This window comes from Simochromis diagramma, unplaced genomic scaffold (genome assembly GCF_900408965.1).
Source record: "Simochromis diagramma unplaced genomic scaffold, fSimDia1.1 OVJJ01000487.1, whole genome shotgun sequence".
NCBI classification, from domain to species: domain Eukaryota; kingdom Metazoa; phylum Chordata; class Actinopteri; order Cichliformes; family Cichlidae; genus Simochromis; species Simochromis diagramma.
In genome coordinates, this window is record NW_024387305.1 from 163,063 (window position 1) to 177,014 (window position 13,952).

Below are 13,952 nucleotides of genomic sequence, written 5' to 3' on the forward strand. Positions count from 1 at the left end.
GAAACTAATAGGTGCGTCAGTATCCAATGGGGATTTTTCTTTCATTACCGGAACTAAAAAAAAAACCTCCAAACAACAAAAAAAACACATCCATACCATTGTTCCACTTGCTACATGTTACCCTTAAGCACAAAACAAGTCAATGCTTGGCGGATAAAACATTCTTCAATCCATGGTTGGGCACTTCCAATTAACCTGATGTATTAAAATGTAGCTGTTTAATTCATTAATGTGCGGAGCAGAACAGAGTGTGAATGTTTCAGTGTACGTAGCTAAACGGGTGTCCACAAAACACGTAAGTAAATGTTTGTAAATTAAACTGTTCAGCGAGAACAGCCCTTTGAGACATTTTGTGTGGCTTTTGTGTGAGTGTGCGTTAATCAGAAGGATTTACCTCAAAGTGATTTGGGGTATAAAAGCAGCAACCTTTAGTCTTCATGTTGCTGAGATAACAAAGACATTTAAATGAGCTAATGCAGAAGTCACATCTTGTAACTTTTTCTCTTACTTAAAAAACAAAAAACAAACAAAAGCAACCCCCCCAAAAACTAAATCCCATTCTCTGATCTATATAATCTATATAATAGATCAATGTACTTGGTGCCATTAACTAAATTTCTCTTATATTGTAAGGTTTGCAATATTACATGGTTATATTTCAAGCAAAATCCCACAAAAAGGTCAAAACATAATATTAGTCATTTGCTCAGTTCTGCTTCAGGTCTATCTGTTGCTGCTCAGTGCAATACATAGAAACCCTCACCCTGACATACTCCATAATCTGTGGAGTATGCCTAATATACAGAAACCCTTGTTAACATTTTTTGTTTTAAATATTTCTTGTTTTTACTTTTGTTTCATTTTTTTAATACACAAGAAAAAAAACTATTATATGATCGCTGGTGCCATTCTGGTGCACAGCATGCTGACACATACATTTTCTCCTTTTTAAATAGGCTCACAATGGCTTGCCTGCATAAATTTAGATAGGTTCATGCTGGGGAGCGTCTGGTACAACTGCAGTCTACTACTGCTCCAATTAATCTGATGGATTAGTTTCTTGCTTTTTGGAGGGTTTTTTGGGTTCTTTTTTAAGACTGCCATGTCTGCAAATTAGGTTAAAACATTGTCTTGTATTAACAAATGATTTAAGTTAGATAGAGTGGTAAATAAAAGTTGGACATGCGGCCCCACTCTGTATAGACAAGTTACATAAAAAAATAACATATTCAATCGATCAATAGCTTGGGTATACATGTGATAACATTCTTCTTCAACAAGAATGAAGATGTGCACAGCAGTATATGCCGACTATGTTCATGGACCCATTTGAAAACACGGATATTAAAATCATCATTATACAAGAATAACCATCTGTAACATTATGACAGAAATTATGTATTTGCACTCATGTAAGTATAAAATATTGATTCACATTTAATATACATTTGTTTAGCCCAGCTTCTGAAATAACAGGTTATATATGAATCAGCCTTCAATTACAGACAGGCTTTCATTTCCAAATAACACATCTGGTGAATCCTCAAATTAAATTCTACATGAGTTTGAGAATGGCTGAGTGCATACAGTACATACACAACGTTTGGCAAACATTTAAATGCACAAACTCCAGAACTGCTGTAAATTTTCTGGGGGTTTTTTTGAGTTGGGAAAATCTTTCTTAACCACATGCACAGGAATAATCAAAAGCAGTAATGCCACACTAATTGCGCTAAAGTTTTGCAAAATAAAACACACAAAAAATAAATTACATAACTAAAACATGCCTCCAACTTCACACTTTGTAACCATTTCAAATGAACACCTCTATTACTTTAGTAAACAGAACGCCCTCAAGTTAAGGAAACCGTGGTATAGGAACAGCATTATTTATTTGTCGTGACCATGCCCGGCTATTGTCAGAGACCCAGCTTTGGGCTTCAGTTTATTTGTTCATTTATCTTTTAATGAATGTATTTACTTTCAGGTAATGGCACAGACACAGACTAAAATCAGGTATACATATATACACACACATACACGTACATATACATACACGTACATATACATATATGTATATACATATATGTATATACACACACACACACACACACACACACACATATATGTTCCCACCAATTGAGCATTGCGTGGCACATCCGACATACTGTTTTACTTTTGTCTATGACGCACTTACCATCAGGGTCATGCTTCACATGAAAACCAAGACAGTTTCAAACGCCAGATCTGAATGAGGGTGGGGGAGGTTCAATTTGCCATGTTGCAACGAGCTTAGCTTCTGTCTTGCTAGCTTGCGCTGCGCTCAGTGGATCTGCACTCAACAGTGCAGCCTAGGCGGAGTAGTCGAATGCAGATCCACTGAGTGCTCAACACAGACAGCATCGTCAGAAGAAAAGTTGATAAAATAAATAAAAAAAATGTGTATTGTTCGATACATATGCGTACCGAACCGAAAGCACTGTATCGAACGGTTCAATATCGATACGAGTATCGTTGCACCCCTAATAATATATATATATATATATATATATATATATATATATATATATATATATATATACCCACACACACACACCATTCAAAGAGGAATGCCCTGCAGCACATAACAACGTAATGTCTTAACAACAAGAACTGAAAGCATTTAGAGGTGATTTATTCACAGCCGCTATGAGACTGGTTAGGTTCATTGAACCCTTCATTTGAACAAATATGATAGTCTATTTAAGGGATTCAGGTAATGCTTTAAAATCTCATTATCTACTCAGTGTTTATGCAGTTCAGTGTTTACGCACTCCGTGGAGAGTTCAGTTTAATTACCCAAGAGTCAATTAAAGCCATTCAAACCAGTTTTCTTTTTTGAAAACATGTCAATCAGTGAAATGAGGTGACTTTTAACTTCCTAAATATGCAGAATTTTATTAATTATTTTGTTTTCAGTGATATATAGAGAAAGACAGCCAAGGTGAGGGACTTGAGATGACTTGCGTTGAGTCAGAGATTTATAACAGACTGTTACTTGTTCTGCATGTGGCTGGGATTAGTAACAGAGTAGACAATCAATCTGAAGAATGACATGATGGATGCAAAGTGAACTAAGATATACAAGGTAAAATAATTTTAATTATTTTATATGATGACCACTATGATATGAGCCATAGCCTCTTATGGGACTTCTGAATCAAGCTCAATCAAGTTGTTTTTTGTTTAATTTTTGTTTTCTTTTAAATAAAAGTTTCTCATAGCCCAATGTCTGTCTTTATGACTAAGAGTTAGTTTATAGCCTACTGACACAAAATTTAAGTAGCTGATCTTCCCACAATAATAGCTATTGTTAGCTCTGTAAATCTCAGTAAGGCAGGAAGTAAAAGTGTGTAGGAATGGAGACACTAAATTTTGTTAACGTGTTTTTTTGTGAACTGCATATTTTCAAGGTACAGTTCCTTATAAATTATTTTTTAATTTGCCTTGGTGACCACTTTAATTTGACTCACCATGAGCCCTACAAAGCATGCCTCTAATCATCCTGGGACAGAAGCATTAATAGGCCAAGGAGAAATGATGCAGCCCTCCTGAAGGGAAACCACTGCAACACTGATGTAAATTTTGTGTTGTACGTCTACATATACTTCAGAGTTTATTTCTTTTATTTTGGGGGCTTATTATTGACTGGAACAATGTGTCAAGTATCAGAAAGATGCAATCTAAGATGCTGGCAGGCGGTAACAATGCAAAACTCTGCTTTTCATGACCAGTGTCTTTGTGACACTTTGTGACAATTTCAACAAACCAGTTGGTCTACATGGAGCCTTTTAATTTGAACATTTCAGCGCTCAGCCTCATTTAACAACAACAAAAAAAGACCTGCATTGTTTAATACATCTGAAAGGGGGGGGGGGATGAAAAAAGAAATAATACAAAACTAGCCACCTCTTTGTTGAGTTCATCTTGTGCAAAGTTGTTTGAACTTTTGACCGTTCCAATAAACACAACAAAAAAGCAGACAAAAACTCAGGTTATATTGTGCATTCTCCATTAGTGTGTGTGGGTGTGTGTGTGTGTGTGTGCACGCGCACGCATGTGGAACCAAATGGAACCAAACATTCACTAGCAATGGGTATTGTATATCCATGCAGCCACTGACCAATAGGAAACCTGTCTTATTGAAGGGCCTAACAGAGTGTCAGCCTAAAAGCTGTTACACTGCTTACCCACTTGCTCTGTTGCATAGTCTATAAAATACCGACAGCTGCAAGTGCTACCCCTCAACCTCCTTGTACAGTGGGGCAAAAAAGTATTTAGCCAGCCACCGATTGTGCAAGTTCCCCCACCTAAAATGATGACAGAGGTCAGTAATTTGCACCAGAGGTACACTTCAACTGTGAGAGACAGAATGTGAAAAAAAAATCCATGAATCCACATGGTAGGATTTGTAAAGAATTTATTCGTAAATCAGGGTGGAAAATAAGTATTTGGTCAATAACAAAAATACAACTCAATACTTTGTAACATAACCTTTGTTGGCAATAACAGAAGTCAAACGTTTACTATAGGTCTTTACCAGGTTTGCACACACAGTAGCTGGTATTTTGGCCCATTCCTCCATGCAGATCTTCTCGAGAGCAGTGATGTTTTGGGGCTGTCGCCGAGCAACGCGGACTTTCAACTCCCGCCACAGATTTTCTATGGGGTTGAGGTCTGGAGACTGGCTAGGCCACTCCAGGACTTTCAAATGCTTCTTACGGAGCCACTCCTTTGTTGCCTGGGCGGTGTGTTTTGGATCATTGTCATGTTGGAAGACCCAGCCTCGTTTCATCTTCAAAGTTCTCACTGATGGAAGGAGGTTTTGGCTCAAAATCTCACGATACATGGCCCCATTCATTCTGTCCTTAACACGGATCAGTCGTCCTGTCCCCTTGGCAGAAAAACAGCCCCATAGCATGATGTTTCCACCCCCATGCTTCACAGTAGGTATGGTGTTCTTGGGATGCAACTCAGTATTCTTCTTCCTCCAAACACGACGAGTTGAGTTTATACCAAAAAGTTCTACTTTGGTTTCATCTGACCACATGACATTCTCCCAATCCTCTGCTGTATCATCCATGTGCTCTCTGGCAAACTTCAGATGGGCCTGGACATGCACTGGCTTCAGCAGCGGAACACATCTGGCACTGCGGGATTTGATTCCCTGCCGTTGTAGTGTGTTACTGATGGTGACCTTTGTTACTTTGGTCCCAGCTCTCTGCAGATCATTCACCAGGTCCCCCCGTGTGGTTCTGGGATCTTTGCTCACCGTTCTCATGATCATTTTGACCCCACGGGATGAGATCTTGCGTGGAGCCCCAGATCGAGGGAGATTACCAGTGGTCTTGTATGTCTTCCATTTTCTGATGATTGCTCCCACAGTTGATTTTTTCACACCAAGCTGCTTGCCTAGTGTAGATTCACTCTTCCCAGTCTGGTGCAGGTCTACAATACTTTTCCTGGTGTCCTTCGAAAGCTCTTTGGTCTTGGCCATGGCGGAGTTTGGAGTCTGACTGTTTGAGGCTGTGGACAGGTGTCTTTTATACAGATGATGAGTTCAAACAGGTGCCATTCATACAGGTAACGAGTGGGGGACAGAAAAGCTTCTTACAGAAGACGTTACAGGTCTGTGAGAGCCAGAGATTTTCCTTGTTTGAGGTGACCAAATACTTATTTTCCACCCTAATTTACGAATAAATTCTTTACAAATCCTACCATGTGAATTCATGGATTTTTTTTTCACATTCTGTCTCTCACAGTTGAAGTGTACTTCTGGTGCAAATTACTGACCTCTGTCATCATTTTAAGTGGGGGAACTTGCACAATCGGTGGCTGACTAAATACTTTTTTGCCCCACTGTAGATACACCTAGTGTCATGGTCCTGGGTCGTGCGACCCAGTGTTTTGAGTGTGTTTTTAGTCTATTTTGATGTTTATTGTTTGTTTAGGTTCATTAAGTTATTCTAGCTCATTTGTAATTATATTACCCTTGTGTTAAGTCTCCCTTGCCCTTCATGTGTTTATGTCTGTGTGTCTTATGTAGCCAAGTTCATGTTGTTGTTTCTGTCATCTTCCCTTGTACTCAGTCTCCCTGGTTCGTAGCGTCTACCTGTCATGAGTCATGTCTGCGTGGTTATGTTTAGTTCATGTCATGTCTAATCTCCATGTTTCCTGTTTTACTTTGAAAGTCTGTATTCAATGTCAGTGTATTTAGTTTCACTTCTCCTGTCCTGTCTTTAGGTTCATGTGTGTCAGCTGTGCTCCCATGTGTGGCCACTTCCCCTGATCATTCCTCATGTGTATTTAGTCTCTGGCTGTATCCCAATTCAGGGTCTGCAGCCTTAAAGGCCGCATTTTTAAGGCCGATTACGTCACCGCGACGCGACGAAGGCTGTCCCAATTCAAAGGCTGCTCGAAATGCGGCCCTCAAATGCGTCCTTAATTTCCCTGACTTTTAAGGACGTGGCGGTGTAGACTTCGTGGCCCAATATATCCCAGAATGCATAGCGCGGCGGTGGGTGTGGATAATTTTGCCGGAAAAAAAAAAACGGCGGATGAGGGGCGCCCGAAGAGTAAACTTTAAGTAAGTACTGAATATCATGTCACTTAATTATGTGCAAATGTTTAATAATGAAGAACATTAAAACATTACTGTTGGCCACATGTCGGCAAAGTTATGTGACATAAGTGACGTTTGTACTAACTTGGTTTTAAAGCCTTTACTTTAAAATATACGCCGTTCAATAGCTGAGCTTAATCTTACAGAGAATGATCAAAGCTCATGTAGAAACAAACAAACAAATGAACAAAAGATTTTCTCCTTCATTTCTGTCAAACAAAGCTGTATGAAACGTTTCCAGTGGTTAATATCATGGTTGCTAGGCAACCTGGGCAGCACAACGGAGGCTAGACCGTCCCATTTCACAAGCCTCGCACTTCCAGCCTTAGCGGTCTTTGAGTACGTGGCCCTTGAGGATCGTTGAGGCTGCGTACTTTAAGGCTGCAGACCCTGAATTGGGATACAGCCTATGTGTTTCATGCAGTCTGTGTTGCGTCGTCTGTGTTCCCACCTACATGTTTTCACGGTCAGTCTTTGCAGTTATCACCATAGTCTTTGAGTCTTCTTAGTTTGTCACAGTACTAGTTTTCCCCAGTTTAGTTATAGTCTAGTTTAGTCACGCTATTCCTGCTGTGTTTGTACACTTTGTCTTCAGCCATAATAAAGGCTCACTTTCTGTTAAAGTTCACTCCCGTCTACTCACTTGTGTACGCACCTGGGTCCATCACACACACCACCACACGGCCTGTCTCCGCAGACCGTGACACCTAGGGTTTAAGTTTGAAAATCCTAGGTGACCATTTTCTCAAAATATCGTGTTTACAAGATTTTCAGAAAACTTGACCTCTAACTTTGATGTTGACCTTGACGTCACTGATATTCAAGTCCATGATTTTTGCTATATTCACCTATGGTATGAATGTGAAATGTTGTCCTATGTTGGCTCTTTCCTGAGTTATTGTGTTCACAAACTTAAATGTATGAGGTGCCGTAAGGGACATTATCATGGAGATAAGTATGTAGAACAGTGAGGTTGTTGTTTAAAAAAAAAAAAAAAAAAAATTCCATTCATGCAACGCAAAAGGATTGATATTCTAAGTAGCCAGTAATCAACATAACACACAAACACCGTGCAGGGAGGAGTGGATGTATTGCATGCATACAGACTACCAAAGCACCACAATCCCCCTCTTGCCCCTGCCTGTCTTTTAATTCTGGCTGTATTGTCTCTCTGTCTTGTTCTGTGTAAAAGGCACTCTATTTCTCAGGCACTGTTGGTGCTCTCTGTAATTTTTCAGTCTGTTTGACAACAAATGGGTTACACCCTCATCTGATGTAGCTCTCTAATGTACCCTTCAGCTCTTCTTTCTTTTTCCCTGTCATTTCCACATCCCTCTAGTCCACTCATTTGCTATCTCTTGATTTTGAAACACTTTTATTCATGCCCAAAATAGCTTCTTCAGTTGAAGTTGATGGTATTGTTTGTGTGTAGAAATAATTTATTTTTTAAAAACCTAATTCATCTGTGCTAATGCATGGTATTGCACACATGACAGGGAGCAGTTTTGTACTTTTGCATTATATAATTGGATGAAAGTTATGTACATACATACTGTTTTTCCTTTTCTTTATTTTTGTCCCAACTAAGTCCTTATTCAGTTTGTTTATCAGTTCAAATAATTACTTATTTTTGTCTTCCTTCTGCTCCTCTTTCTCCTCCATGCCCTGCCTACTCACTCCCACTCTGCCTGTGGTCAGCTAATTTGAAACAAACATACCTGCCTGACTATTCATACTTACAGCAGTTTAAAGTCACCAACTAGCAAAACACCTTTAGATTGTGACAGTTAGGCAGACTATGCAGGCACAGGGTGAACATACAAACTCCATACTTGCAGGCGATTGAAACCCAAAGCATTCTTGCTTTGATGCAACATTACTAACCATTGTTTTACAGTGTCACCCTGCAGTTATACTTTCCATATCCATGAGTTCATGAAGGTCCACTTGAGTTTGACTGATGTAAATTTCATCACCATAAGGCTAACATGAAGCTTCGTGTGACTCTTTGTGTTCCTGCCATTTTTTTAATGACCATGCATGCCTACGACAGACTACAAAATATACTTAAAAAAAGTTTTATAACAATGACAATGTGTGCAATGAGTGTACTTTTGCTCTTAAAAGGTTATAGTGATAATGGTGCCCTTTACTTAATAACATTTCAAAGTGTTCCTAAAATCCTGCCATACACTATTCTTTAACAGCATTAACTCCACTCACATAGTTTGCAACAACATGCAATGTGTGCTTTTACTCTATTATTTTTGCTTTGTCTTGAATTTTGGACCCACTTATCTGACATAGGAGCAGGACTAGGCTTGGCTATATTTGACTACAAATGATGCTTGTCTTTTTTTTTTTCTTTACACTTTTGAACCACACCTTAACCTTCCTCTTTTGTTCTCTCCATCCCCTGATGGTAAATGGCAGTGAATGAAAAGATGATTCAGAAAGGATCAGTATCATCTTATCCTTTCTGTTTCTTTCCCACCCCTTTTCATGTTACCTTTTCTCACCTCTTTTTCTAATCTCCCACATTCACCAGACCGTGTAATTCCTTCAAAATGATGAGCGAGCAAGACCAGGAACACTATATTGAAAGGATTTGTCAACTGACGAATGGTACAGTGAAGCAGATGAAATTGTAGTGTGTCTCACTATGGAGCCAAAAAAAAAAAAAAAAAGCTGCTGCCTCAAAATGTGACAGAAACATAGTTTTGCTTTAACAAACCTATGCACACAGAGGTTCATACATAGACTATACCCAAATCCATGTACTCATGAATTATAAGAAGCATGCACATACCAAAATACTTACACACATACTGTGATATGGCAAACTCTGTCAAAAAAGGCAAGCTAAGTATAGAATTATGTCTTTTAAATAGATTTTTTTTTACTTAAAGAAGAATGAGGGATTCATCGCGAATATTTTCTTCCTGTGGGTTTGAGTTGTTTGAAGTACTTTTTTTGTCAGTGTTTTTCTTATGTGTTTGACTTTGACCAACTCCTTTTTTCACCTTTATTGGCTGATGACATTTCCATATTTCCAGCTGATTTTTACATGTTTGGTTGATGGTTTTTGGCAGCCGTTGTCATCCCTGCTAACCTTTCATGTTTTAGTGAAGCACTGCTTTCACTTTTATTGGCTATCTGCAAATGGTTGACTTTTGGCTTGCAGAGGGCATCATTGTTAGGTTAGAGTTAGTCAGTCTGTTGTGTCTTTACACGTTCTGAGTGAATATGAAGTATTTTGAACTCTGTCTGGCAACATAGTGTCATAACTTGACATTTCGGGATTAATAAAGTATTTCTGATTCAGTCTGAATATTTGTTTACACCAGTAGACACTAAGCATCGTATACGTCTCTGCACCCCACTGTTTACGCACCCTGACACTAAGCTAAAGTGAGTGAAAGCCCTGTTTTCAGCAGAAAAGTCCAATTAAGGCATACATCCCATTTTAAACACATATCGTGGAAATGAGACACTTATATGAGGTGCCGTAAGGGACATTATTACTGAAACGCTCTCACACACACACTACTGAAATTTTATCTCTCAAACACACTACTGAAATGCATCACACACTCCACTGAAACCCGAGGCATTTCAGCTGAACAGGAAGTTGTTTCCTGACAAGGAAACTGACGGAAAAAGTGGTACATTTCAAACCACTACAAGCAACCTGCTAGTGCAGCGGTGGCCACCCTTTTTTTTTGCGCCACAGACCATTTATGGCCAACAATATTTTCACGGACCGGCCTTTAAGGTGTCGCGGATAAATACAATAAAATAAAACGTGTACCGGTACCCCCCCCAAAAAAAGAATATTTAATCATAACACATGGGAAAAGACCCAGGGAAACAGAGTTAACAATATAAAAGATATAAAAATAACGATTAAAAAAAAGCGATAAACACCCTGAAAACCATAAATTTCAAACCCAAGCCTCAACACTTGCGGTACCAAACGACTCACAGAGCGGTACTAGTCCAGGGCCCGGGGGTTGGGGACCGCTGTGCTAGTAGCCTAAGTGAAGCAGCCGCATTACTTAACAATATATTAGCTTCCTTGAACGTGAAACGCGGAATTCCGAAGGATGTCCTATTTCCCCTAAGCTTTTTATATTGACACCTCAACTGTTGCCATATACAAAAACTCAACACTATGAAAAAAAGAATTCTAACAACATACAAGGAGTATCAATTTTTAATGAAAACTTCAAAATAAGTCAATTTGCAGATGATACATCTATTTTTTTTGAAAGATAAATCAGTGGTAGAGAAAACTCAATTTTCTCTAAAGCTTCTGGTTATCTCTTAATACCAAAAAATGTGAACTACTCCCGATTCATACAAGCTCTGACTTCTCAATAGCTTCGGTTAGAGTTTAATCTAAAGTTAAATATTTAGGGCTGATAATATCTAAAAACCTAATTAGAAGAGATTGTAATATTTCTAACCGTATCATGGAGATGAAGAAATCACTTAACTGGTTAACCAGAGACCTCACTATTTTTGGCAGAAACATCGTATCTAAAGCTGAAGGCATCTCCAAATTGATTTATCCTTGTCACTCTCTATATATCTCCTCTAAAAACATTAATAAGGCTAACACAGTTATTTTCCAATTTTTGTGGAGGAATAAAACCTATTACATTGAAAGATCTCAGCTTGTTAAGGAATACAATAAAGGTGGCATCAAAGCTCCAGAATTTGAATCTATGGTTGGCACCCTCAGAATTAAATGGTTAAAATCTTGTCTGTCACAGCCAGACTCTACGTAGTTCCACATCCCACAACCCTTGTTTAATAAAATAGGAGGATTAGACTTTAGACTTTATTTTGAAATGTGATTTTGAGGTAAATAAAATCCCGATCAAGATATCGAACTTTCCCGAACAGACTTTGCAATGATATTGCACGAGTAAAACGATATTTACCCACAACTTCTCTCCTCATAATTCAACCTTATGGAATAATAGGGTAATAAAATGTAATCGAAAATCAATTTTCAAGAGCGACTGGTTTAACAAGAAGATTATATTCATAACAGATTTGTTGCATGAGAACGGTGTCATTCTAAGTTACACAGACTTTTCAGAAAAATATTGTCTAAACTGTTCTCAAAGAGAATATAACTAATTTTGTAAACTGATCCCACCGCCTCTGCTTCATTTGATTAAAAACTTTATGATATACAATAACTTCTCATCAGTGCTTCCTAATTTATTGCTAGGACAATGTCAGCTGTTTGGAAAAAAATGCAATAATAAATGTATTAGTAGTTTCTTCAAATACAAAATATTTCATAGCTATGACAGAATGGTTACATGGCATGGTTCTAATTTAGTTATTTCAGATACAGTCGATAAAGCAAATTCGAAATGTATGAAATGGCCTATTCTACCGAAACACACTTTAAAGTCATAAACAAAATTAATCCTGTGGCAGAATTTCTAAAAAAGAGATTTGGCTTTGAGGTGGATCAGTGTTCTTTTTGCACTGATGAAAATGAAACCCTAGAACATCTTTTTCTATGCCCTATCACACAATGCTTTTGGTGTGACTTAAAAAAATGGATTTCCCTAAAAATTAATGATGTGCCACCATTTGAATTACATCATATAATTGTTTTATATGGATCATCTAGCATTGGGTGTCTCAGACATTCTTAACATCATCATACTTTTGAGTAAATATCATATCCATTGTGCTATATGGAGGAACACTAAGCCTTCTCTCCCTGGTTTTATTAATGATTTTAAGATATTTTCTTCTTCGCTAAAAAAGACAAAAAGCAAATATGCCAAAAAAAATTAACCAGGATATTTCCGGTCTCCTGCTATTCTAAATTTTGACTTATGCTGAAGCTAATATATTGTTAAGTAATGCAGCTGCTTCACTTAGGCTACCTAGCAGGTTGCTGAGTAGACATCTGTGTAGTGGTTTGTTTGAAATCTACCACTTTTTGCTTCAGTTTCCTTGTCAGGAAACAACTTCCTGTTCAACTGAAATGCCTTTGTTTTCAGTGGAGTGTGTGAGAGCGTTTCAGTGTGAGAGCGTTTCAGTAGTGTGTATGAGAGATAAAATTTCAATAGTGTGTGTGAGAGCGTTTCAGTAATAATGTCCCTTACAGCACCTCATACACACACGCACTCGGCTTGCAGACACAAACATAATTTCTCAGATTCCTCCCTTTCTTCTATATGGCCATTTCACTTTCATTGTTCTGATCCTACTCTCCTCCAAGTTCATAGTTTTTTTCCATTTTCCTTCCATATTTTTATTTTAATTTCACACTTCAGTGGAGAAACCTAAATGATGACCTGCAAAGCTATATCTGGAAATACTGTGTGAGTAAGTATTTGCACACATATTGATAATAAGTGGCAATTCTCTAAAACACAGCAACTATATGAAAGAAAGGATGGTTGAGTCAAATTCCTTGTTTATGTGCACAAACTTTGTCAAATATAGATTACTCTAATTCCGGCTGATAGCTGGGTTAAACAAAAAGACCTGAAAGGAAGACAACATGAAAGGAAGAAAGCCCAGAAAAATGGGGGCGATCGTGGCGAGTTGGCAGTTTGTCTTTAATCGAAAGGTTGCCGGTTCGAGCCCCGGCTCGCACAGTCTCTGTCTTTGTGTCCTTGGGCAAGACACTTCACCCGTTGCCCTACTGGTGGTGGTCAGAGGGCCTGGTGGTGCCAGTGTCCGGCAGCCTTGCCTCTGTCAGTGCGCCCCAGGGTGGCTGTAGCTACAATGTAGCTTACCATCACCAGTGTGTGAATGTGTGCGTGAATGGGTGGATGTCTGAACATGTAAAGTGCTTTGAGGTCCTTAGGGACTAGTAAAGCGCTATACAAATACAGGCCATTTACCAGTGAGAGAAAACAAGCAAGAAAGAATTAAAGAAAAAGTCTTTTGGCCAACACCTCTCTCTTTCCCACTCTGCTTGGCCCAAGATGACTCTGAGATGCCTCTAGGGTGATATTAACACAAAATGACTCTTCCCAGCTGTCCAGTAACATACGTGCGCGCACACGCACACACACACACACACACACACACACACACACACACACACACACACTCCCATGTCTGACCCGTTAGCAGGTGGTAATGGCACAGAGTCTATTTTACTTGGGGCCAATAGCCTTATAGATGTTTTTATCACTGATCTAATATATTTTCACTTACAACCTGGTAAAAAAGATTAAACTTATACCTTAAAATACAGCTTTTACCAAAAACATAGCTAAGTTCGATCGATTGAAGGACA

The 13,952-nt window shown here is 38.6% G+C and overlaps 1 protein-coding gene across 2 annotated transcripts in view; it reads right to left on the minus strand.

The window, feature by feature from the left end:
* tusc3 (tumor suppressor candidate 3) overlaps positions 1-13,952 on the minus strand; it is an 80,178-nt gene that overhangs the window by 16,826 nt on the left and 49,400 nt on the right. Inside the window, exon 7 of one of the 2 annotated variants that reach the window (XM_040004665.1) lies at positions 13,525-13,652. The exons of the other annotated variant lie outside the window; for it this stretch is intronic. Within the exon in view, the coding sequence (XP_039860599.1) occupies positions 13,548-13,652 (105 nt within the window). The 3' untranslated portion in view covers positions 13,525-13,547. Of the gene's footprint in view, positions 1-13,524; positions 13,653-13,952 lie in introns of those variants that run through there. 2 annotated transcript variants of the gene reach the window in all.